The 23654-nt window shown below is 52.3% G+C and overlaps 2 protein-coding genes across 2 annotated transcripts in view; one reads left to right on the forward strand and one right to left on the reverse strand.

Moving 5' to 3' along the window:
• LOC144944692 (unconventional myosin-XV-like) overlaps positions 1 to 2737 on the forward strand; it is an 87697-nt gene extending 84960 nt beyond the window's left edge. Inside the window, exon 65 of the mRNA XM_078873052.1 lies at positions 1081 to 2737. Coding sequence (XP_078729178.1) covers positions 1081 to 1143 — 63 coding nt within the window. The 3' untranslated portion in view covers positions 1144 to 2737. The remainder of the gene's footprint in view (positions 1 to 1080) is intronic.
• Positions 2738 to 3975: 1238 nt separating this feature from the next.
• Positions 3976 to 23654, reverse strand: part of LOC144944499 (E3 ubiquitin-protein ligase TRAF7-like) — a 50519-nt gene continuing 30840 nt past the window's right edge. The window contains exons 11-21 of the mRNA XM_078872687.1: positions 23535 to 23608; positions 22357 to 22405; positions 21002 to 21129; positions 20378 to 20460; positions 17937 to 17976; positions 17114 to 17230; positions 16757 to 16879; positions 9164 to 9283; positions 8485 to 8616; positions 7766 to 7885; positions 3976 to 7330 (exon numbers count right to left, since the gene is read on the reverse strand). Coding sequence (XP_078728813.1) covers positions 7316 to 7330; positions 7766 to 7885; positions 8485 to 8616; positions 9164 to 9283; positions 16757 to 16879; positions 17114 to 17230; positions 17937 to 17976; positions 20378 to 20460; positions 21002 to 21129; positions 22357 to 22405; positions 23535 to 23608 — 1001 coding nt within the window. The 3' untranslated portion in view covers positions 3976 to 7315. The remainder of the gene's footprint in view (positions 7331 to 7765; positions 7886 to 8484; positions 8617 to 9163; positions 9284 to 16756; positions 16880 to 17113; positions 17231 to 17936; positions 17977 to 20377; positions 20461 to 21001; positions 21130 to 22356; positions 22406 to 23534; positions 23609 to 23654) is intronic.

The following is a 23654-nucleotide window of genomic DNA, read 5'->3' on the forward strand; positions in this document are numbered from 1 at the left end:
ACAAAGGCGCACGCCAGCGGCAAGGCACGACTCCCGTCACACGCGTGGCGTCACGTGGCCGCCGCGTTGCACGAGCCTTCGAGTTGGCGTTCAAGACAAGGCTGAGAGCATTGTACATGCAACGTGGTGGTCTCGTGACATGCACTCGCGAATCTACGGCACCGAAACCCAGGGGGTCTCGGAGCTCAGGGTATGGCCACAGCCGCCCCTGGCGAGGCTGTCAATCTTCAGAGCCTCTCCCTGCTATGCACGTGACTTGTCCATATTCGTTCATGGAATTACGATGCCAGGTTTGATCGTTTGTCCAATCCGCAAAGTGACTGCAAAAGCGTTCACGAGGGGGCCCGGGTGGCAATAGCACAGAGCTTGCACCCACAGTGGTATGTTCCTGGGTGCAATTGCGAGCAGCCGTCTGCGATTATATTGGATTCACAAATTTAGCGAGTTGTTCTCAGTGCAATCACCACGTGTCTGCAAAAAATATATAATCGTGTAAAAAGTGTTAAATAATAGTTTTGAGAATTAAAAGCAGTTTGGTGCAGAGTGTGTAGGCAATTGCTCCCCTAGTGTGGGTAAAAATAGGTCAAAGGAATTTCAGGAGTGGTTCTGTGATATCACCTTCCTCGGACACCCCTTACCTGGGAGGAAGAGATTTTGCCGTTTGCCACTGAAGTGGTGGTGGTGTCACCACTAGCTGGCCTGTACAATGTCGTCATTATAACACTCGGCAATCGAGGAAAGTCTAACCGTGTCAAGACACTTTGTCAGGAGGGTCCTGCCAAGTTTCCGCGCGCGTGGGTGATGTTGCTTGTGTGTAACGCCCAAGTGAGTACCTTGCAGGAATATTTTTCAGCATTGGGATGTTTGGTCAATACCACCTCCATTGTTTCTTTTTAGCTATGGGAGGAACACTGAGAACGCAGCGTCAACCCCATGCGGAACAGGGGAAGAGAACTTACAAACTCCACGGAGAAAGGCACCTGAGGAATCAGGGATCGAAACCCAGGCCCCTTCTTATTGGGTTGTTGTTCTTTCTCCACCTCTGCTGACGTGCCCGCTCTCGGTTCCGTGTGCCCGCAGGCGATGGAGATGTGCCACAACCTGAGCATGCACATTGAAACCATGATGGGGCCACGGAGCTGAGACGGCGCCTGACCTCGGCGCCGGAGCTTCCTCGGAGCGGCGACAGGCCCGCGACAGCGCTAGGAGCAGCTGTGGTGGCCACATGTGACGCACCACGAGACGGTCCACGTGAGAGCCCAGGATATCCCACGACAGCCTCTGCCAGGACATTTGAGAGCCCGTTAAATATCGATAGCCCACACGCAACAGTACGTGGACAATCCATGAGAGCCCATGTGACAGCCTATGGCACCTCATGACGGTCCATGACATACGAGTTATTAGATGTGACAACCCATGTAACAGTCCCAAGACATCTCATAATAGCCCACCACATATCAATGTGTTATACCACGTGACGGCCCAGAACATTGTGCGACAGCCAATATGACATCTCGCTTGATAGCCCCGCCGAATGGCTCAGTATTTCTCTGGTACCAGCTCGTGGATCGCCTTTTTGCTAACACTCCTGCGCAGGCCCGAAGGGTCAGACCACATGTACCTTGTACTGTGGGGGCAGCTAGCAGGAGGGATACTGTGGGGGAAAACACTTACTCCGTTTTTTGTTCCAACAGCTGCTTTCGTTCCAACAACCCGAGTTCCCACTGGTACGACCTGCATTGCATTCCCTGATAGCGCACCGGCCTGCTCTCAACCCATGAAAATGTTAGAATGTTGTGAACTTCCATTCCAGACGACTCCGCGAAAACTAATTCAAGCCCAAACCGAATTCATAACCAGGGTCACAATGAATGCAATGGGCTGTTAGCCCCAGAGTCCACTGTTTTAAACGCACTGGGCACCGCTGTAGTGAGTGATATGTACATAATGCTGTAGTGATTATATTAGATAAACTTTGGAGATACAAAAAAAAAGTTTCGTGTGGAATTTCGGTTGGGTGATGCCAACGACTAACCAGGTGATGCACCTGCTCAGGGCCACCGCCACCGTTCCTTTGGTCCGAAGCTTCAGCAGCTGCTGCCTGTGATCACTGCAGATTACACATGGGCATCTTCTGCAGCCAAAAGAAATGGGATGTTAATTTTTGTAAAACTTTTCGAAATGTTGTAAATCGACTCCGTTGTACTTCCGAGCATTGACGAGATTCACGCATGAAGCGCCGACACTTAATTGGAGAATGTGCCAATTAAAATACTCTGCGTCAGCTATGTGACCTCGTTAAGTGTGGGGAGGGGGGGGGCATACACGCACTCAGGGGGACCCCAGACCACAGCCAATGTTAAACTCTAGACATGTTATTTGTTAAACAGCATGAGTAACGGTGCAATGTACTCGTCCATTGTGCGTTCCCAGCTGCACTTACTCCCCCCCCCCCCCCACTTATGCATAAGAGGGAAGGCTAACGCCCGTTGCTTAAAATTTCCTCGTTTTGGTACCGACATTTCTTTCACTATTTCAAGAATGTAGACCCTGGGGGAACTCGGCCCCCTCGAGAACCTGCTCCTGGCCGGCGCTACGGCTGGTGCGCGTAGAATCGATGTTAATTCAACTTGATTTGAAGCTTTCGTGACTGCAGGAATTACTCTTTGGTTCTTTCGGTAAAGTCACTTAGAAAGAAAATAAATTAAACACAAGTAACCGATGTTGCAATCGAAACATCGTACTCCATTATTTAATGTATTTTCTTCCTACGTGACTTTACCCAAAGAACCAAAGAGTCGATGTTAATTGTGCATGGCAGTCTAAGATTGTCAATGTAATCGCGGGTATATTTTGTAGTGAAAGCACAATTGTAGAACGATTAAGCAGACGATCCAACGGGGAATCTGTATATGCCTAAGATATTTGATCCGAATCTACTTCAGTCGCATACCCCGCTCTTAACTGCTGCCTTTCGTTAACTCTGCGATGTACGTAAATGTTCTTGACGATACAGCAATCGTGCTGTGACGGTTCCACCTGAAGACGGAAGCATGTGTTGCCTCCGAAACGTCGTGATTTATTTTATTTTTATTTTACTAATTTTAATTTACCTACGTGACTTTACCGAAAAAAACCCTAAGAATATGAGGCTGCCGCTGCCCGCGATCAGGACTCGCAAACAGCCCTTGGCAAAAGGAAAGGAAATCTGAATGCAGATTTTAAACTGTGACAGCCGCAGTCACAAACAATCGCTGAGCGCAGACGTCAACTCTACCGCCTCCTCCCTTCTAACGTGAAAATTAAGTCGATTCAAAAGTGTTAAGGTTTCCAGATTATTGTCTTTTTCTCTCTCCGCATTAATCGGATTACAATTTCGTCACGTGTAGCTTTACTTGGAAATAAAATTGTTTTCACCGTGTGCGGACTCCGGAATGCATTGGCTCAAGATCACGTAAAGGATTCCAGAAATGCTTCTCATGTCTCCGAGCGCTACACTGCGGCGGGGCAGTTTTTTTAAACCCTACAAAAATGCCACAAATATACATTGTGTCCATCCCATTGATTTTCCCAAACAACTTTTTACTGAAATAAATGGCAGTTCAAATCAAGTGGCGAATTGCAAAACCCAGTGCCATTCTAGGCACGTGGGGGGGGAGCAGTAATAATTAAAAAGAAAGGATAATTCTCAACCGCCTTTCACCCGGAGATCACAAGTCGCTGTACAACACACGCAGGCTCACAGCAAATGCAGCGCAACCCCAAAACACAAGGATTCAAGAGATATTTTTAAAAAATCCCTTAATACAAGCGCGTCTTAAGGCGCGATGTGAATAGTTGACATCCGCGTCAATCCACCGCTGGATGACCTCTCCCCACCTCCCCCCCCCACGCCGAGTTGGTTGTGGGGAGGGGGGGCTCATCCAGCACTCACGCGTTTCCATCCGCATTGTAAACGAAGCCATGCGCACACAAGAACAACAGTCGACAAAGACGCCGCCGCCGTAGTGAATAAACCCTGTATTCGTAAAATGCGTCTGCATATAATAAAGTCTTTCGAAACACACTTTTTTGACGAGGTTGCCAAGAGGAATACAATAATGACACGACTTACCAAGGACTCTTATTAAATACATTTGGTTCAACTCTGTTTCCAGCACAGCAGTTAACCGGTCAATTTGGCCAAAAGGCACACGGAACTGCGTCACCATCAGTTTTCTTTAAGTTAACCTTATTCCAGATTAAAACGTTAATTTATCCGATTAAAAAAAAAAATCTCCATCCGTTTTTAATCTTAAAAAATATAATTTAAACGGCAATCTTTAGCAGCAAAGTACATTCCATTTGGCACTTGCAATTTTTATTTTTTTTCATAGCTGTGCAGCAAACAGTGCTTTTCGTGACGTGTAGATAAAATGTCAAAGGAGTTTAAAAAAAATACACTACGCGAGGCATGGGCTGGGGTCCACGGTGACCTATGGGGGAACTTTGTGACACCGTGAACAGCCGCAGCAGCGTACGGCAAGCAGCACTGGCCTCCTGTCACAGACCAGTCCATAATAACAATTGCAATATACCCATCCACCAAAGCGTCACAGAGTCCCAATAGCCCTTTTTTTGTTTGTTTGGAACAGTTTCCGTTTTAAGGTGTGCACGTTGAACTTCTTTCGCGCCGTATGTAGCCAACCGTGCTAATCGAAGGTGCCGGGAGGACAACAAACTGAACACAAAAAACAGTTCTAAAAAAGTGGGTTTTCAATCTAGATGTAACAGGTGTGTTGTACCAATATGGGAGAAGTGAAACATGCGAGTGTGGAGAAAACCTACAAAGCATACGACGGCGGGTAGTACTCAACAAAGGTCCGAGCAGACAGGTTCGTGAACCCGCACGCTGTACTGCCCTCACATTTTCATTTCACAGCCAAAGCGGGTTTTAATAGTGTAGTAGCTATAGCGATCGTGTCTACGACGGTTCAACAACCCAATGTCAAAGTGTCTCCTCATTCCAACAGTTGTCATCTGGGCTGAGCGGCGGACATTCCATATTCCCATGGTGGGAGCCAGTGGGCAACCCACATGGGCGTACCTATTTTATCAACCGTATCAATGATGGTGATTGACAGGTTTAACAGGAACCTACCGTCGGGGATTTGAACTGGCAACCTAGTTGACAGTCAAACATTCTAAACCCCAGCGCGAACCTGCCCTGATAGCATGTCAAATGCAACACGTGGCATGACTGAAACAAATGTTGAGTGGCAGTCCGTACCAATACCAATGGGAATATGTAACGGCCTCTTGCATTGCCATTGTCCGAGCGTGATATAGTCCTGAAACAGCGGTGAAGATTTCACGTGCCTGGGGCAAGCCACAAGCGGAAGGATCCACCTCCGAACCCGTCAAGAGAAACAATGAGTTATTAACTTGTGACGCGCACAGTATTTGCTCACTCGAACAGGGAGGAACGACGCAGAGGTGCGAGGAACCATCGACAAGCCACACGAAGAGCCGTCACGTCAACAATTGCTAAAGACGTTGAACACGTGCGTACAAGTGCTGCGGTCCTAAATATATTTCGGTGTTATTGGCCAATTAACGAGTGCTTACATGTTGCGATTAAAGATCACGATTTGATTCAAGAGTCGCTTCTATGTCCACGTCGTAGTGAATGCGGTGGCCACTAGTGGCTGCAGCGTTGACAAGAACCCACTGCGGGTATCATAAAAACCTAAAAAAATAAAGTTTCTTATACGCGCGATTCTTACACACACCGCGAGTGGATGCATACTTCCGCCGCTTGCACACGCTTAGGCACAATATTTAGCAACGCTAAGATGCGGTTGCGTTTAGGCAGTCGACAGCGTGTGCATGCACAGCCCCTGTTGCCTATTCCACTGCTGGAAGACCTCCCCCCATGCCATGCAAGTCGTGGGGGTTGTTTGACCATACTTCACCATGCTGGTCAGTGCGGGTCGGTGAATGCGGGAAGTGCAGTCACACCTGAGCACAGTACGGTACAGCAATGGCATTTTTTGTTGCGCAAATTATCCGTACACTTCTATGCAATAGAGGTGACCGACGACTTCCTCACCACCAAGAGGTTTAGCTTCACGGGGTGGTACCGATTTCATCTACCCTGGGATTCTGATGATTGATTGATGCTGATAACAATCGTCATGATGACTGACAATAAAGATGACCGACGCTGCCGGTGATGCTCGTGATGTTGGCGATACGATCGGCGGTAATGCTAACAAATGTGACGATGCAAATATCCCTTTTCAAACGAAAATAAAAATCTAAGAAAACTAAAACTAATTCTCACAATGTCCCAAGTTGCAAGCCACCTCTTCCGATCGGAGGTCGTGAATGAGCATAAAAAGCATTTAAAGTCTCGTGATGTGGCTGCAGTGTCAATCGTATACTTCTCAGTATGTCAATGCAATGTCCTGATTGTAACTGCAAGTCTTTTTCTCATTACTTAAGCTGCAGGTCATCGTGGTGGACAAAGTAAGCATCTACAATAGAAGAACCGTTTGTTTTTTTGAATGTCTTGCCGAGGCTAGATTCTCAAGCTCCTGTACTGACAACCCACCATGGGTGCGGGCCTTACCACTTTTATCCAATCTTCAGTTAAAAAATAAATTTGCTCGTTATACGAAATGAGGTTGTTACAAATGAGGTTGTTATGTGTGCCCAAGGATTGGTAAGCATGTCCCACATGACGCAGAGAGCGCCGATTCAAAATTTAGATATCGATCCCCGTTTGTGTGTGCGTGTTGGCCTCGTATACAGGGAGTGCTAATAAAATTTGCCGCGATGCACGGCTGCGACTCGATTCAAGAACAGGTGATTATTTTTACGTTTTGGTGAATGTGGCTGCAAGAGTTGGGTGAACCCATCACATACAGCATATACGATTCTATGCGATGCAATGCACGTATCGTCGTGAAGTGTCGATATCAATGGAATATCCGACACGTGGTGATGTCCGTACAAATTCAGTTCGCGATCCTTGCGCATGCGTGTACGTGCACTTTCCTGCGTTCCTGACGAAGATTGGCAAACGCTGAAAGCCACACCGCGGCCGGGGCGCACAGGAGCTGCAGATCAGGAGGCCCCCGTTTCACGCCCGTCTAAGACGCTGCGCCAAGCAACCATCACGTGACGACATCAGCTATCTACAGACTACATCGGCGACGTCCAGTTGAACTCTTCGGCGCCATGACGCAGCTTGCGCGGTTGGAGCCGTGTTTGGCGGCCACTTCGCCCGAGGCGCGGTGCGACGTCTCGTGACCAGCATGTGACGTAATTAGGAAGTCCACACCTGTGAAGAGAGACAACATAAGCGACACGCCAATTAATAATTAGTCTGCTTCTCGTCCATGGCCGCGCATACAAAGGGCCCGCGAGGATCACGGACAGCAGCGGGAATTCCGAAATACACTGGGCGAAGGGCAGTCTCCACCCGAGACGACCACCGTCGCTGCGAAACGGTAGAAATGTTACTCACTCCAGAGACGCGATGGGCTGAATCGACGACCGTCAAGTGCGGCCACCGTTTTTATAAACGGGGTCTTCATTTAACGCAACTTTGTGGCAACGAGCGAATAAACGAATGCTCAATTGAACGATGAAGCGAGTAAACTGAAGGATGAGCGAATGAACGACAATGGGATGGCCGCCCTTCCGTGCCGCACCCCCCCCCGCCCCCCCCTCTAATGCCCTGCACCCGCCCCCCCAACCCTCCACTGGCCTCTACCTTCACGGTGCTGTCGACGGCGCCGGAGAAGAGGCGTCCACGGGACACGGCGAGTGCCGTCACGCTGCCCTGGTGGCGCACCAGCGTCTGCGTGCAGATCATGTTGTCCATGCTCCACACCTGCACATGCACACGAAGACAAAGGTCGCCCCCACGTTTAGCCTCAACAGACTGATGGGGTCAGTGCCGTTAGCGAGCACTAATAAAGGCCGGCACAGCACCACACGAGGGGGTGGGGGTGGTCAGCGGCACGCCCGGCCGCCTTTGTCTCTCCAGTGGTGATGTTTACACATCGCACCGAGTACTCTTTCAAGGCCGAGTCAATATAGGGGAGGCCCAGCAACGGCTCAGATATCCGTCACCGTTGTGCGCACACACACACACACACCACGTGGAGTGGAGAGACGAGATGCATGCACAAATGGACTCGCAATAAACTGCGAGACCCAGTATACCAATGACACCCAGCCTCACAGTGACACCCAGTCTAACAGTGACAGAGGGACCCCCAACTCCTTTTGACGAGCCGAGCACTCAGGCCCCTGTGGCCCGCTGGGCCCCGGTGCAGTCGCCAACGCCTGCTCGCTCGATCGCTACGCCACTGCTCTCGCGTCCTCCACAGCTGTGGCCGTGCGCTGGCACCGAAGGTATAAGAGGTAACCGCTGCCACCACCGCCGCCAACGCCGTTGACGCCGCTGCCTCCGCCGCCGCCACCCACCCTGAGCGAGCGGTCGTAGGAGGCGCTGAACACTTTGGTCTGGTCGGGCGTGGAGATGACGGCCAGGTCGTACACGGTGCCCACGTGGCCCGTCAGGGTGCGGATGCACTCCTTCCGCTCCAGGTCCCACACCTGCATCGCGGCATGAGCACACAAAGACAAAGGTCCCACACCGCGCGTAAGCCTACGTAGGCCTGCGGGGGCAGGTGCTGTTGGCGAGCACCTGTTCAGGCCGGCAGGGCGCACCGAGGGGGGCTTTGTTAGCCGTCGTCGTACCCAGCCTCAGTTGTCTCCCCCCAAAAGTGGGTGGGGGTCGTTGAGCGTGTTGGTGGGTGAGCCAGCCAACTTAGTGGCTGAGCAGGTGGACGTCTGAGCCAACGAACGTTTGGGTCGGCACGTGAGTGGACTGGTCGGCAAGTGGGTGAGTGGGTGAGTGGGTGAGTGGGTGGGCGAGCTGTTCAAGTAGGTGGGCAAGTAGGTAGCTATGACAACAGGTCTGCGGGTGAGCGGGCAAGCAGATCTGTGCGCAAATAGGAAATCGGGTGGGTGGGTGAGTGGGCGCATGGACAGACAGCTGAGGCTGAAACCGTTTCGGTCACTAAGGAAGTGAGGGCAGGTTTGTGAGCGGCTCGGTGGGCGAGCGGGTAGGTAGGCGGGCGAGCCTCGGGGGTGGACGCACGTGGATGACGTTCTCGTAGGTGCCACACACGATGTGGTGCGAGGTGACGGCGATGGAGTAGACGCTGCCGCCCGAGGTTTCGAGCACGTGCGCGCACTCCAGCGTGCGGATGTCCCAGATCTTTGAACAAACGCAACGAGCGAGCAGTCACATCACGACGCAGGCACTCGGCTCAGTGATTGTTACGCGACGCGCTGGGCCCGATGCCAACTCGCCTGGAACACCGCAGGCACAAACCTCACGGCCACCATATCCACGACTTGGCCCCCCTCGACCATAACAAGGTCAAAATAGTTTGCTCAATTCTTTTTTTTATTTTACTTAAGATACATGCATCTAACTGCACGTTTGAGATTTGAATATACTAGAATCGTAGGTGTATGTAATCATTACATGCCTGAAAATAATAATAACAAATGCAAATCTCGTTTTCAATATCTATAGTCAAGGTGGTGGCAGTGGTGATGGTTGTGATGGAGGTGGTCGCGGTGGCAGTCTGGTAGGAGCCACTGTATTGGTGGTAATGATGATGGTGGTGGTAATGACGGTGGTGTTGGTGGTGGAATAACCTTGAAGGTCTCGTAACAGCCACAGTAGAAGCTGCAGTGGTGATGGTGGAGGTAATGGTAGCGTTGATAGTAGCGGTGATGGTAATTGTGGTAGTAGTACTAAAGGTGGCGTTGGTGGTAGAGGTGTAGGGGTGTTAGAGAGAGAGCCCGTTATGCATGGCAGCCTATGGTAAACAAACACAGTAGGCGGGGCTACATGTGTGCACAAGCAGGTGCCCTCTGCGACGTCCGCGCCAGACACCCTGGGGGGTCGATTCGGTCGTTATGATCCCCCGGGGCCCCACCCCTCAGGGAGGGGTTGGGTATAAAAGGGGAATGTATCGAAGGGCTCGGGAGTGATGTTTAGCTAAAGAAGAGGAGGCGGAAGACGTCTGAGATAGAGCCCTGGACTCCCCCTGGTACGCCGTCCTTATCAGGACCGCGCAGGCTCGAGCCAGTGGCGTGGTACCAGAGCCAGAGCCAGTGCTGGTCTGGACTCTGGGTACCGGGCCCGACTGACCAGTGTCGGGCCAAGATAGCCTCCCCTAGCCCATTAGTGGAGGACTCAGAGGCAGGCTAGGGTTAGCTAGAGAGGTGTGTCCTCAGATAGACGGGTGAGGGGGCCGATACCCCCTCAATTGTGTATGTCACAACGTTGGTGTTAAATAAACAAGTGTGCCTCCAACTCCGGTGTGAACGAGTCGTGAGCGTTACTACATCTGGCGTCAGAAGTGAAACAAAGTACGAACATGGATACACGCCGGACGACTCGAGTCGGGGTACCAGAGGCAGAAGACACCACTGCAGTCGGAGGGCCCGAGACGGCTGAAGATGCCATCGACCAGCCGGGGCTGGGCGCATCCACGCCACAGCAGCTGGAGGAAGGGGAGCCGTCGATGGAGGGGCTGAGGGAGGCGCACGCGAAGCTGACCGAGCTGCTGTACGCCGCAGCCGCCATGCTCGACACCATCACGCAGCTGGGGGCTGCGGGACCGCCACGGGGCAACGGCAGCCGACGATCACAGCGCCTTCCCGCCATTTCCACGGAGCAACATTTTGAAACTCCCGCCATCGCTGCAGCTGCTGTTGAGGGCGTGGCCGCTCTAAGCATCGCGTCCAACGGCGGGAGTACAGTACCTGCCGCGTCACCACCAACGGGCGGAACGTCACCACGGGTGCGACCGGCGATGCCATCGCTGGTTCGTGCCGACGCTGAGTTGAGTGAGGCGGACGAGGGAGTGCGTTCTTCCTCTGCAGCCGCTGCCTTACATCAGCGGCTACCTCCACTCAAGGAATTTGTGGGCGAGGATGGCGACTGGGGCGGCTTCCAGCGGCGCTTCCTCGCTCACCAGGAGATGGCACAGTGGACAGACGCCGAGGCTCTCCGCGCGCTGCCAGCACTTCTCGACAGCGACGCCCTCGCCACTCTAACATCGGCTTCGAAGGAGAGGCGCTCCACGCTGCGGAAGGCGATGCAGGTGCTGTCGGCGGTATATGGTCCACCATCGGACTGTCGCCAACTCTTTTACGATCGCCAGCGGGGGACGAAGGAGTCGCCCCTGGCGTACCGCACAAGCCTCCTGGCACTGGCGAAGGAGGCCTTTCCACGAATGGATGACGAGGGTGTCGACGCCATGGTGACAGAGAAGATACTTTTGCTGGCGGACGACTTAGATATCGTCATTGTCGCACAGGACGATGCAGAGATGTGCTCCCTCCAAGCGGCCCGTCTTCTCCACGCAAACCTGTCCTCTCAACGACGGAAGGCCAGCAAGGCGGCGAGCGGGCGTGCCGTCGCTGCAGCCACCCTCCCGGCGGAAGAGGTTTGCGCCATCGACCATCAACGGCAGCATGGAGCGGGAGTACGGGAGGACCGGGCCGGTTCAAGCCGTCTACAACATCCATCGTCGTCACCAGCGCTTCCACGCTGTTACAACTGCGGCATCCGGGGCCACGTCGCCTCGGGGTGCCGCTCTCCTGGGCAGCGCAGGACGACACCTCAACGGGACGCCGGCCCTCGTCACAAGCTCCACCATCATAATCCGGCGAGTCGCGGCACCCCTCACGTTTGGCCCACGCACACGCCCGTCGCACACTTAAACACCGCAGCGAAGGGGGGGCCAATATCGCGTACCATGGCACCAACACGCACCGCTCTGGGTACTCAGATTGAACCCAGCCAGTGGTCCGTGTTGGCCCATCGGGTTGTAGCCGCGTCGTCAGGGTCGTCGGCCGTTGTGGGTCACATCGATGGGGTCGAGGTGCGCATCCTGGTCGATACAGGAGCATCGGCGACCATTATTTCGGAGTTGATTTATAACATTCTCCCTGCCCAAAGCCGTCCTTTGATGCCTGTTAACGTGCCATTCTTTGCTGCTAACGGGGGTTCACTTGGCATCATCGGACAAATTCGAGCCCAAATTTGTGTCGGGGATATTAAATTATCTGGGCCGATTTTTGTTTCCTCCTCGCTGGCGGTTCCGTGCCTGCTGGGGACGGATTTCCTGGCCAAAATGCCGATTAGGATATTAATCGACCAGGGATGCATTGAGCTCCCATCAGGCCGACGCATGGCGTTTTTGCCATCCCCCGCTACGAGCCGGACGGCGTTCGCGACGGTGCCGGCGTTCGTAGATAGAACGGTGCGCGTTCCTCCGGGGGCGCAAATGTTAATTCCTTTGAGACTTCGGCGGCCCTTCGCTAAGGGCATTGGGGCTCAAGGGGTTTTGCTGGGACCGTCTAGGGCCGGGGTCAGTGGACCTAATTTACTCCCGGCCCAGACCATAGTGAGAGGGGATGGAGAACCCTTCATCGCGGTCCTCAATGTGGGCTCGCAGACGGTGGTGGTCCCACAGGGGACCGTGCTTGCTCACGCAACGCCGGTGCCCTGTGAGGAACCCGTCGCGAGTCATGTCGGCGCTGCCCCTGCACCGCGACCACATTCAGACAGCGATGAAGGGTGGCTCGAGGCGCTTTGCGCGGGATCGACGGACCTGTCAAATTTAGAGCGCCAACGTCTTAAGACACTACTGAGGGAATTTTCCGACGTTTTCAGTCGGGATAAATACGATTTGGGCTGCACTCATCTGCTGCGTCACCATATTGATACGGGTGACAGCGCGCCAATACGCCAAAATCCTTTTCGGTTGAGTCCCGCCGAAAAGGACCATGTCAAATCGGCTGTTGATGACATGCTAGCCGCCGACATAATTTCTCCCTCCAACAGCCCTTGGGGAGCGCCGATCGTCCTGGTTAAGAAGCAGGACGGTTCGTTGCGGTTTTGCGTTGACTTTCGGCGCCTTAATAAAATTACGGTTGCCGACGCATACCCGCTCCCACGGATGGACGAATCGCTGGACGCCTTGGCGGGAGCGCGATTCTTCTCCACATTGGACTTACTTTCGGGATTCTGGCAGCTTCCTCTGGACGATGATTCAAAGCCTAAAACTGCTTTCCGTACTCCGCACGGCCTGTTTCAATTCAACCGGTTGCCGATGGGCTTACACTCAGCGCCGGCAACTTTCCAGCGGTTGATGGAATTGGTTTTGGCTGGATTGCAATGGGAGTCGTGCCTGATTTATTTGGATGACGTCATTGTCTTTGGCAAAACTTTTGAGGAACATCTCCAGAGGTTGCGGGCGGTTTTCCTAAAGATGCGGGCTGCTAATTTGAAATTTAAGCCCCAAAAATGCCATTTGTTACGCGAGTCGGTGCGTTATTTGGGGCACATCGTGGGGCGCTCAGGTATTTCTACCGATCCCGCCAAAACGCAGTGTGTAAGCTCCTGGCCGACTCCCACCTCAGTGGGAGAGGTTAGGAGTTTTATTGGGTTTGCGTCGTATTATAGACGCTTCGTCGCTAATTTTGCGACTATCGCCAAACCCCTACATGCTTTAACATCTAAAGGGGTTCGGTTTTGCTGGGGTCAGGAGGAGGAGGCTGCTTTTTGCTCCCTTCGGGATGCTTTGGTAAACGCTCCTCCCCTGATTTACCCTGATTTTTCAAAACCGTTCTTGCTCGACACCGATGCGAGCAACACGGGTATTGGGGGCGTGCTCTCCCAGGTGGTTGACGGCGTGGAACATGTGGTTGCGTACGGCAGTCGGGTGTTGTCTCCAGCGGAGCAACGATATTGTGTCACCCGTAGGGAACTGTTGGCAATTGTCCATTTCATCCAACAGTATCGCCCATATCTGTACGGTCGGCGTTTCACCGTCCGCACAGATCATGCGGCACTGCAGTACGCCCTGAGGGTTCAACAGCCATCGGGACAATTGTCCCGATGGTTGGAGGTCCTCCAGGATTACGATTTCCAAACCACATACCGTAAGGGCGTTCGCCACACCAACGCGGACGCTCTGTCACGCTTGCCAACCGCCTCCGAGTGTGCATGCCTCCTGGGGTCTGGACGTTGCAGGCCTCCAGGGGACACATCGCTACCTGTCTTGGCGGCCGCCAACGACGACGATGCAGTGGTTCCTAATTCGATCGAACAACAGGGCAAAGATTCCCTGTTGGGGTTGCCCGTCATTGAATGGGGGCGCCTCCAGATGGAGGATGTCTCCCTCCTCGGGTGGCGACGTCGCGTTGGCGGTGCGGCGGGGGGAAAAAGAGGTGGTTCCGACGCATGGGAAATGTGCCAAGGTCTGCTGATGCATTGGGACGGGAAGTCACGCCGACATCGGCTGGTGGTCCCTACTGGGTTGCGGGGTAGGGTGGTATGGGCCGCTCATGAGCGCCTCCTACACCTGGGGACCCAAAAGACTCTCGCCTTGTTGCAACTTGATTTTTATTGGCCTGGCATGACGAGGGATGTTGGGGATTTGTTGGGATCATGCCCTCAATGTGCACAACGCAAACCGCCGGCACGGGAGTCTAACCCGCCTTTGCAATCGATCAAAGTGTCCAGGATAAACGAGCTGGTCGCTCTGGACATTTCGGGACCATTCCCCGCCACCCCCAGGGGGAATAGATATTTGTTGACTGGTGTCGAGTATTTTACACGCTGGCCTATGGCCTGGCCTCTGGCCAACCAGTCGGCAGCAGCCATCGTGGAGGCCTTTGTTCAGGGTTATGTCCTGGACAAAGGTGCTCCGGAGAGGTTGCTGACCGACCAGGGCAGAAATTTTTCCGGTAAACTACTCAGACAAGTCTGCGATCTCCTGGGCACAAAGAAAATTCGGACCTCCCCATATCACCCACAAACTGACGGGATGGTCGAACGTTTGCATCGCACCATCTCGTCCATGTTATCACAACAAGTTTCGGACTCGCAAACGGATTGGGACCTACAAATTCAGGGGGTCTTGGCGGCGTACCGGATGGCACCCCATGCAGCTACGGGGTTTTCTCCCTTTTACCTCATGTACGGCCGAGAACCAGACCCGCCTGTTCGTGCCCAGTTGCGGATCCCCGTGCCGCAGGGAAAAACTAATCTGGCTGACCATGTTAAATTTAATCTGGACAAATTGACCGAGGCACGGGATGCTGCAATGCAAAACTCTGACCTCCGTCAGAAGGCGAATGAGCGCCTCAGATTGAGTCGAGCGCACATACTGCAGTGGAAGCCGGGGGACAAGGCATGGTTGCACTGCCCCCAGGTGCCACTGGCAACCTCCTCTAAACTGGTGCGGCCGTGGCGGGGCCCTGTGGAAGTGGTGGAGGTGTTACGTCCGCAGTGCGTGCGCATAAAGTGGGGGAAGCGGAGATGGTTCGTGCACCCCTCTAGGTTGAAACCCTTCGCAGCGGTACACAATCCCACTTCACACGCGCGTGGCCAAACGTGTGGGGGGTCGGCCGACTCGCTGGGTCCGTCTCCGTCGCTCTCACCTAATGCCTTGCCGGCTGTGCCACCTTCAGGAGCATCGGGAGTGACGGGCTCACGCCCGATCACCCCTCCTGCGGATACCGAGGGTCACGCGGAGTCGGATGAATGCTCACCCCAAGACGGACAGTCGCCACCTGATGGTCCGCCACGCGGGGTTACCCCGTGCGAGGGGCCCGCTGCAAGGACGCGCGCTAAAATGCGCAAACTGTTGTGAGGCCGGAAAATGTGTACATAGCTGTTGTGTTTATTGGGTGTTGTGTGGGTGGTGTGTTCCCCGCTCCTCGGATGTACATATGTTGGGTTCACCGTGTGTTGTGTGTGCGTGGTGGGTTCCCTGCTGATTGTATATAGGCTGTTTTTTTTACGGAATTCGTATTTATTCGGGGGGGGGGTGCGTCGGGTTGTTTCTCATCTTGTTGTTGCGTTCTTGTTCTGGTTCCTGTTATTGTTCAAAAATAGTGAGGCACACGCGCGGTCAGGGGGTGAAGGCACCTTTATTGTCAAATTTTTGTATGTTGGCAGCCGGGACGGCTGCATGCTATGCGGGGGGGAGTGATGTAGGGGTGTTAGAGAGAGAGCCCGTTATGCATGGCAGCCTATGGTAAACAAACACAGTAGGCGGGGCTACATGTGTGCACAAGCAGGTGCCCTCTGCGACGTCCGCGCCAGACACCCTGGGGGGTCGATTCGGTCGTTATGATCCCCCGGGGCCCCACCCCTCAGGGAGGGGTTGGGTATAAAAGGGGAATGTATCGAAGGGCTCGGGAGTGATGTTTAGCTAAAGAAGAGGAGGCGGAAGACGTCTGAGATAGAGCCCTGGACTCCCCCTGGTACGCCGTCCTTATCAGGACCGCGCAGGCTCGAGCCAGTGGCGTGGTACCAGAGCCAGAGCCAGTGCTGGTCTGGACTCTGGGTACCGGGCCCGACTGACCAGTGTCGGGCCAAGATAGCCTCCCCTAGCCCATTAGTGGAGGACTCAGAGGCAGGCTAGGGTTAGCTAGAGAGGTGTGTCCTCAGATAGACGGGTGAGGGGGCCGATACCCCCTCAATTGTGTATGTCACAACGTTGGTGTTAAATAAACAAGTGTGCCTCCAACTCCGGTGTGAACGAGTCGTGAGCGTTACTACAGAGGCACCTTGATGGTCTGGTAGGAGCCGCTGTAGAGGTGGTAATGATGATGGTGGTGGTAATGACGGTGGTGGTGGTGGTAGAGGCACCTTGATGGTCTGGTAGGAGCCGCTGTAGAGGTGGTTCTGCGAGGCCACGAGTGCCCGCACCCAGTGGTTGAGCCCTGCCAGCTCCTTCTTGAGGTTGAGCTGTACACCGTCGATATCCCACACCTTTGGCGGGCATTCAGGAGGGGGAAGGGGGGGCGGTCAAAGGACTTTAATTACCACAGCCGCTCTGAGACCACGCCCGCCTTGAGCGTGGTCGATAGTCGGTAAATGTAAAGGGGGGGGGGAGAATATTCTCCAAAGTGCTCTCATCACAAATCGTCCTTTCCCAGTGCCGGGAGGTCGGTGGAGGTGCAGAGGCGCGTGCGATTGGGGGGGGGGGGGGGGGGGGGCGCTCACCCGAATGGCCTTGAGCGAGCCGCTGAACAGCATGCCGTTGGCGGCGACCAGCGTGCACACCGGGTTGTGGTGAGCCCGCATCATGCTCACCTTCTGCAGCGTCGGGATGTCCCACACCTTGGTCGCACGGAGCGCACGGGCAAACGCGTCAAACCGCGGCCGCTCGCCCAATCCGTGTTCTAGCTCGTTAACGGCCTCGGTCGTGCGTGCGACGTGGAAACCGGATGATCCTGATTGCTTGTTAACCGTAACCCCAAGCTTAACCCGGTAACCCAAAGCATTACCCAAAGCCTAACTCTTAGTCTTATCCTTATCTTAATCTTAATCATGACAAGAAGGCTAACAATAACCATAAACCTCACTTGAACTCCTAAGGCTAACCAAAACAGTAAGCGTAACCATCACTCTACGCCTAAAAAATATCCCTAAGCTTAACCATAACCCTAATCCCAAAGATTCCTAAAATACCTAAGCATAACCCCTAACCCTAAATCCTACTCACAATGCACTTAAGGGAACGTGACCAATCGTTAGCGCTGGCCATGAGAAAGACTAGCTGCACACCGAGCCCAACCACTCCTTAACCGTAACCACACAGGCACAAATAAACAGAGATACACAGAGAGAAACAGACATGTACAAGCGGAACAGAGCGAGTTGCATGGAGAGGCATAGAGACACCACGAGAGACGGAGCAACAGACGGCAGACACAGGGATCGCCACTCCCGCCCATCGCCCCCACTCATGAGCCCTGCAGACATGGACACGTCTGGTGACGCGGGGTGCCGCCGTGCATCACACTTGCACTGCAGCCAGACTTACTATTATGTTGTAGTCGGCAGATCCGCTGTAGAGCTTGTTACTGAAAGAGAAAGCAGAACGTGCGTTAGTGTGTAGGACAAACGCAAGTGTACGCTCGCATGTGTGTGTTTTGATTTAAAGCTTTCGTGACTGCAGGGATTCGTATTCTTGGTTCTTTCGGTAAAGTCACATAGAAGGGAAATAATAAAATAATACAAATATAAAACAATAAAATTCTCACGACGTTTCGACTGCAACACAAGCAATCATAATTTTTATTGTTTAATATTTTATTTATTTTATTATTTCCCTTCTACGTGACTTTACCGAAAGAACCAAGAATATGTGTGTTTATTTAGGCGCTCGCTAACAGCACTTGCCCCTTGCACCGACGGTCTGTTCAGGCTATATGAAGAATCGTTGTCTTTGTGTTGTGTGTTTACTGGTGTGGGTATACGTGTGTATGTGAGAATGCGAGAATGTGTGCATGCGATTCCCGCTCACTGCCAACAGCAGTGACGATTATCTGAACCGGTTCTGGGCATCCCCTAAGACGACTCAACCTCAAATGAGTATCTGGTACGGCGTGTATACATCACCACAAAGGAGACAAAGGCGGTCGGGCGTGGTGCTGCCCACCCACCCCCTCGTGTGCCGTGCCGTCCTTCATAGGTGCTCGCTAACTGCACTTGCCCCAACAGTCTGTTAAGGTTATACGGGGGATCTTTGTCTTTGAGGCTGTGCAGATGAGCATTTGCTTGTGAACATAACTGTGTGCATGTTCACGTGCATGCTTGCATTAGCAAGCCTTTGCAGGTTCACGCGAGAGCACGCGTGTGTGTACGCAACTGTGTACGTGCGTGTGCTTGCATGAGCAAGTACGTACGCGTGCATATGTGTTTATGTCCACCTGTGTATGCGTGTGTGCATGCGTCTGCGTGTTACATCCCGCGATGGACAAAATAACCGTGAAATCGTACACTTTCCATCCAACAAGAAAATGTACCGAACAGCTGGGCATAGCATGAAGCTATGCGGTGGAGGCAGTGTCGTTTCGTGTCTAACGTGCCGCATAGCAACGGCTTTTGCATGGCAGCAGCTTCTTCAGTGACCCTAAAAATAGGGCCGCCACGTCCCGGCCGAGATGCAATCCAGCAAAACAAACGACTCCCATCACGTGGCTGCACCTTCTCTCGGCTGCCTGACGACGCGAGCCTGCGGCTTGCGCAACACTTTAAAGTTACGGTCAGGCACAGCAGCGATCTCATGGCGGCTGCGGTAACCAAAGTCCTTTGGAACCCCCCCGCCCCCCACCCCGAATGCCCGCCAAAAGTGTGGGAAGTCGTCGATGGTTGTGCAGCTCAACCTCGAGAAGGAGCTGGCAGGGTTCAACCACTGGGTACGGGCGCTCGTGGCCTTGCAGAACCACCTCTACAGCGGCTCCTACCAGACCATAAAGGTGCCTCTACCACCAACACCACCAACACCACCGTCATTACCACCACCATCATCATTACCACCTCTATAGCGGCTCCTACCAGACCATTGAGGTGACTCTACCACCACACCACCAACAAAGACGCCCCCCCCCCCGGTATAGCCTTCAACAGACTGTTCGGGGCAAGAGTGCGGCTAGTGAGCAGCACCTACAAAGTTACCGACTGGAGCCGTTATGGCGTTTCTGGCTGACGTGACCAAGCCCCCGCGTGTTAGGCGGCACTAAAATTATTACGGCGAAGAACCTGGCCGCCGTGTTACGTCATGAATCAACGCTGCAAACTCGTTGTCGTGACAGGAAGGGGCACGCCAGGCTGGGTATGAGGGGCACGAGAAAGGTTGTCTACCCACGAGTTAGGAGGAGCGCTGAGAGCCGGGCGGGGGAGCGAGCTGCGAAAAGCCGGTTGTGCATTCCTTTACAGCGTCAAATGTACGCAGGAAATTGTGCAACTTGCCCTCGAGTAAACAAATTATTTGGCGATGCTGCCGCTGCATTTGCGGTGGTGGCACAAGCAGAATTAGCACATTCATCAATAGCACACCGTGACCTTACAACAACAAGCATATGTATAGCAGGTGACATTCCTGGTAATAGCCCATCTCCACAGCAAGTAATTCAACACACTCATTCAATGTTTTCATACTCGTGACGCGCTTTGTCGAATGTAGTCCATCTGATTTGTGGCCTCAAACAAAAGAATATAAACGTTATTTGGCCAGTAGCCCTCTCATTTTTTCTTAAGGGCCTGAAATGTCTTCTATTAAATACAGTACCTTTTCTTTATTACAGCCACAGTGTTATTAACAAATGTGTTGAATTTTATGCCCTCAAGCATTTCTACAGTCTACTAGTTAAGAGCCGTTTCGCGTTTTCGGTTACGTTTTTATTGAAGGATCACTGTGCGTGTACATGTGTACAGACACACGTCCCTCTGCCGTGTTGAAGCCTCGATGTTTTCACTCACCCCTGTATGCACAGAGCCAGCACGATGCCGTCATGCCCTTCCAATGTCTTCTGGCACTTGTAAGTAGTGCACGTGTCCCACACCTTAGCGAAAGACAGACGGCAGTGCCCAACGAGCAGCAAAGTAACAATGCACCTCCTCGCAATGAACTTCGTCAACCGCCATGACACACCCACTCCAGCAAACGCTCGCTCCAGCAGACGCTCGCTCAAACAAACACTCGCTCCAGCAAACATCCGCTCCAGCAGACACTCGCTCCAACTAAACACTGACTCAAGCAAACACTCGCTCCAGCAAACATCCGCTCCAATCAACACTCGCTCCAACTAAACACTCGCTCAAGCAAACACTCGCTCCAACTAAAGACCCGCTCCAGCAGACACTCGCTCCAACCAACACTCGCTCCAACCAACACTCGCTCCAGCAAACACTCGCTCCAACCAACACTCGCTCCAGCAAACACTCGCTCCAACAAACACTCGCTCCAGCAAACACTCGCTCCAACAAACACCCGCTCCAACCAACACTCGCTCCAACCAACACTCGCTCCAACCAACACTCGCTCCAACCAACACTCGCTCCAACTAAAGACCCGCTCCAGCAGACACTCGCGCTACCACGCACCTTGATGGTCTTGTCGGACGAACCGCTGAACAGTAGGTCCCCTCCGACGTGCACACAAAGGCACCACACGGGCCCCTGGTGGCCCACGAAGGTGCCCTTGCATTTGAAGATCTGCTGGGGATCATAAGCTGCACACCAGAGATTACTTGATGAGTAAGAGCTCCTCTGCAGGAGGTGGTCATAACTGTCCAACAGCAGAGGTCTCCTCCATCTCAGACAAGATAAGATGACCAAAAAATAATGCCTCCTATATATATTTTTTAAACAATACATGTTTTATTTGGGTTAGATCGCGTAAATAAAAATGTGTCGTTAAACTTGCCACCACCCAAAACAGCCAATTAGTAAGGTTTGTCACGTAAACAGAACATGCCAATTCGTTATAGTATAGCGCACTGGTGTGTTGGAGACCAAATCCACAACAGTAACAATCTGAGAATGACGTTTCGCCAGTAACAACAACTAGCATCATCAGGCGACAGCCAGACACATTTATATTTAGGCGATCTAATCCCAAAAAAACTATATTATGAATGATATCGGTCGCGAAAGCCTACGTGTTAAACTGACGTGTTTGCAAATTGAGCTGATAAAAAAAGTTGTTGATATTCATATGGGGAATGTTGTGAACGTTTGAATAATACATTTTTCGTAAATTTTTCCAAATTGTATTCCAATTGTGCTATCGGCACCATATCATGAGACGGAGAAAAAAAAATATCCCATTCGGAAATCTCCCAGAGCAGCACTTCACAACCATGAACGGTCAACAAAAGGTGCCATCACAGAACTACTTCTGAGACCCCTTCAAGTGACCTCTTATCCACATTAACGGTGAAACATTCTCCCTCATTCCCTGACTGCAATAAATAGAGATATCCGTTGCAAAGCAATAACAAAACATATCATTACATCATGTAATATTATTTTCTTTTAAGGCGGTTTTATTTAGTCTTCAGCGTTGGAATTTAACGCGATGGCTTTTTGTGTGCAGTCATTGGTTACTGGGCTAAGACCATCAACTCACTAGACTTGAGAACAGAGGTTAAATCCAGTCAGGCTCAAACCCCAGATTCAATCTTGACATATTAACCATTACAAATCAGTGCATCGGCTAGGCTATTCGCCCCCCTGATCCACCCAGACACCTCCAAGATGTGTCAATCGCTCTCACGGTCTTTACATGCGATGGGATGTCACCGTCCAAACACGCAGTCACGTACGCATGTGCGTAGAACTTCGTTCGCACCATACATAGCCGACCGTGCTAATCGGAGGTGCGCTCACAATGATCGTATTGTGTACATTCTTAACACGGAGAGACAGTGTTGTGCGTTTATTTTGCGAGCACGTACATCCCAGGACGCCCATGTTGAGCCGATCGTTGATGTGAGACATCTCATCCTGCGGTAGAAAAAAAATACATAAGCGGAGAGAGCTGTTAACATGGTCCCGTAAAGAACGCAACACAACCAGCACTTACTAATTCAATAAATGACCTAATAAGCCAGGAATGGTAGCAAGTGGCTGCTATACGTCGCTCTGGAGTTGGGAGCGGTAGTGTAGCGGTTAGTGCACTGCGATACGAACCCGGCAACCCGAGTTCGATTCCCGCTCACGGCCAACACCAGTGAAAAAAAACGGTCATGGGTCTCCCTTAGGTTGACTTAGCCTGAAATAAGTACCCGGTGCGATGTGTAAGCATCGTCACTCATGCGACAAAGGCGGCCGGGCATGGTGCTGGCCACCCACCCCCCTCCTGTGACGTGCCGGCCTTCATAAGTGCTCGCGAACAGCACTTGCCAACAGTTTGTTAAAGCTATGGGGAGGATTTTGTCTTTGTAGGGGCAAGAGGTTGCAGACCACAGAGATATGCGAGACTAATTAAATCCGCCAGGGCTGCGAGATGGCGAGGAAGTGACAGTAGGGCAAGCGAGTTCATAAACCTGTCCAGGCTTGTACAATGAAATAATCACTTGGTAATAAATACAGATAACCATATTATGCAAGTGTTATGGGTTAGTATGCAAGTCAATAAAGGTGCTAGGGCTGTTTGTGGAAGTCAAGGAAGGCCTCTGTGTACGCCTACATAAATTGAGGGATCTCTATGCAATTATGGGACTTTTTATCTTTAAAAACCTGTTTATAATGGTCATTTGTTTATGTTATGGGTCTTTAAGATAAGTCTACAGGTCTCTGTGTGTCTATGTCTACAGGTCTCTGTGTATATCTGTAGGTCTCCAAAAGTTCATGGGTCTCAGTTGCAAGTCTATCCAAGTGTGTTATGGGTCCCTATACAAGTCTATGTTGTTTTGCGATCCCAATTTAAACCCAGGTCCACCTTGCAAAAGAGACTCCTCATGTCAATGGCCTTGAACGTGGCTACAAATAGGTCACTGGACTATGGACTCTGCGTACCTGAATTGGCTATGGCTGTCATTTAGTGTGCTACTGGCCATCTGTGAAAAAGAGCTTCATAGCTCATCGGATTCTTCCCGTCTAAATAAATATTCTGATGAAGATTCTGACTCACGCTCAGCAGGGTGGTATCTCTACGGAACTCCATCAGCTCTTCGCCCAGCTTCGTTTGATTTTCATGTAGCATGTCTGTGTGTAAACATACGCATCATACACACACACAATAAACAGTAAT

The sequence above is a fragment of the Lampetra fluviatilis genome, chromosome 35 (genome assembly GCF_964198595.1).
Source record: "Lampetra fluviatilis chromosome 35, kcLamFluv1.1, whole genome shotgun sequence".
Classification (NCBI taxonomy): Eukaryota; Metazoa; Chordata; class Hyperoartia; order Petromyzontiformes; family Petromyzontidae; genus Lampetra; species Lampetra fluviatilis.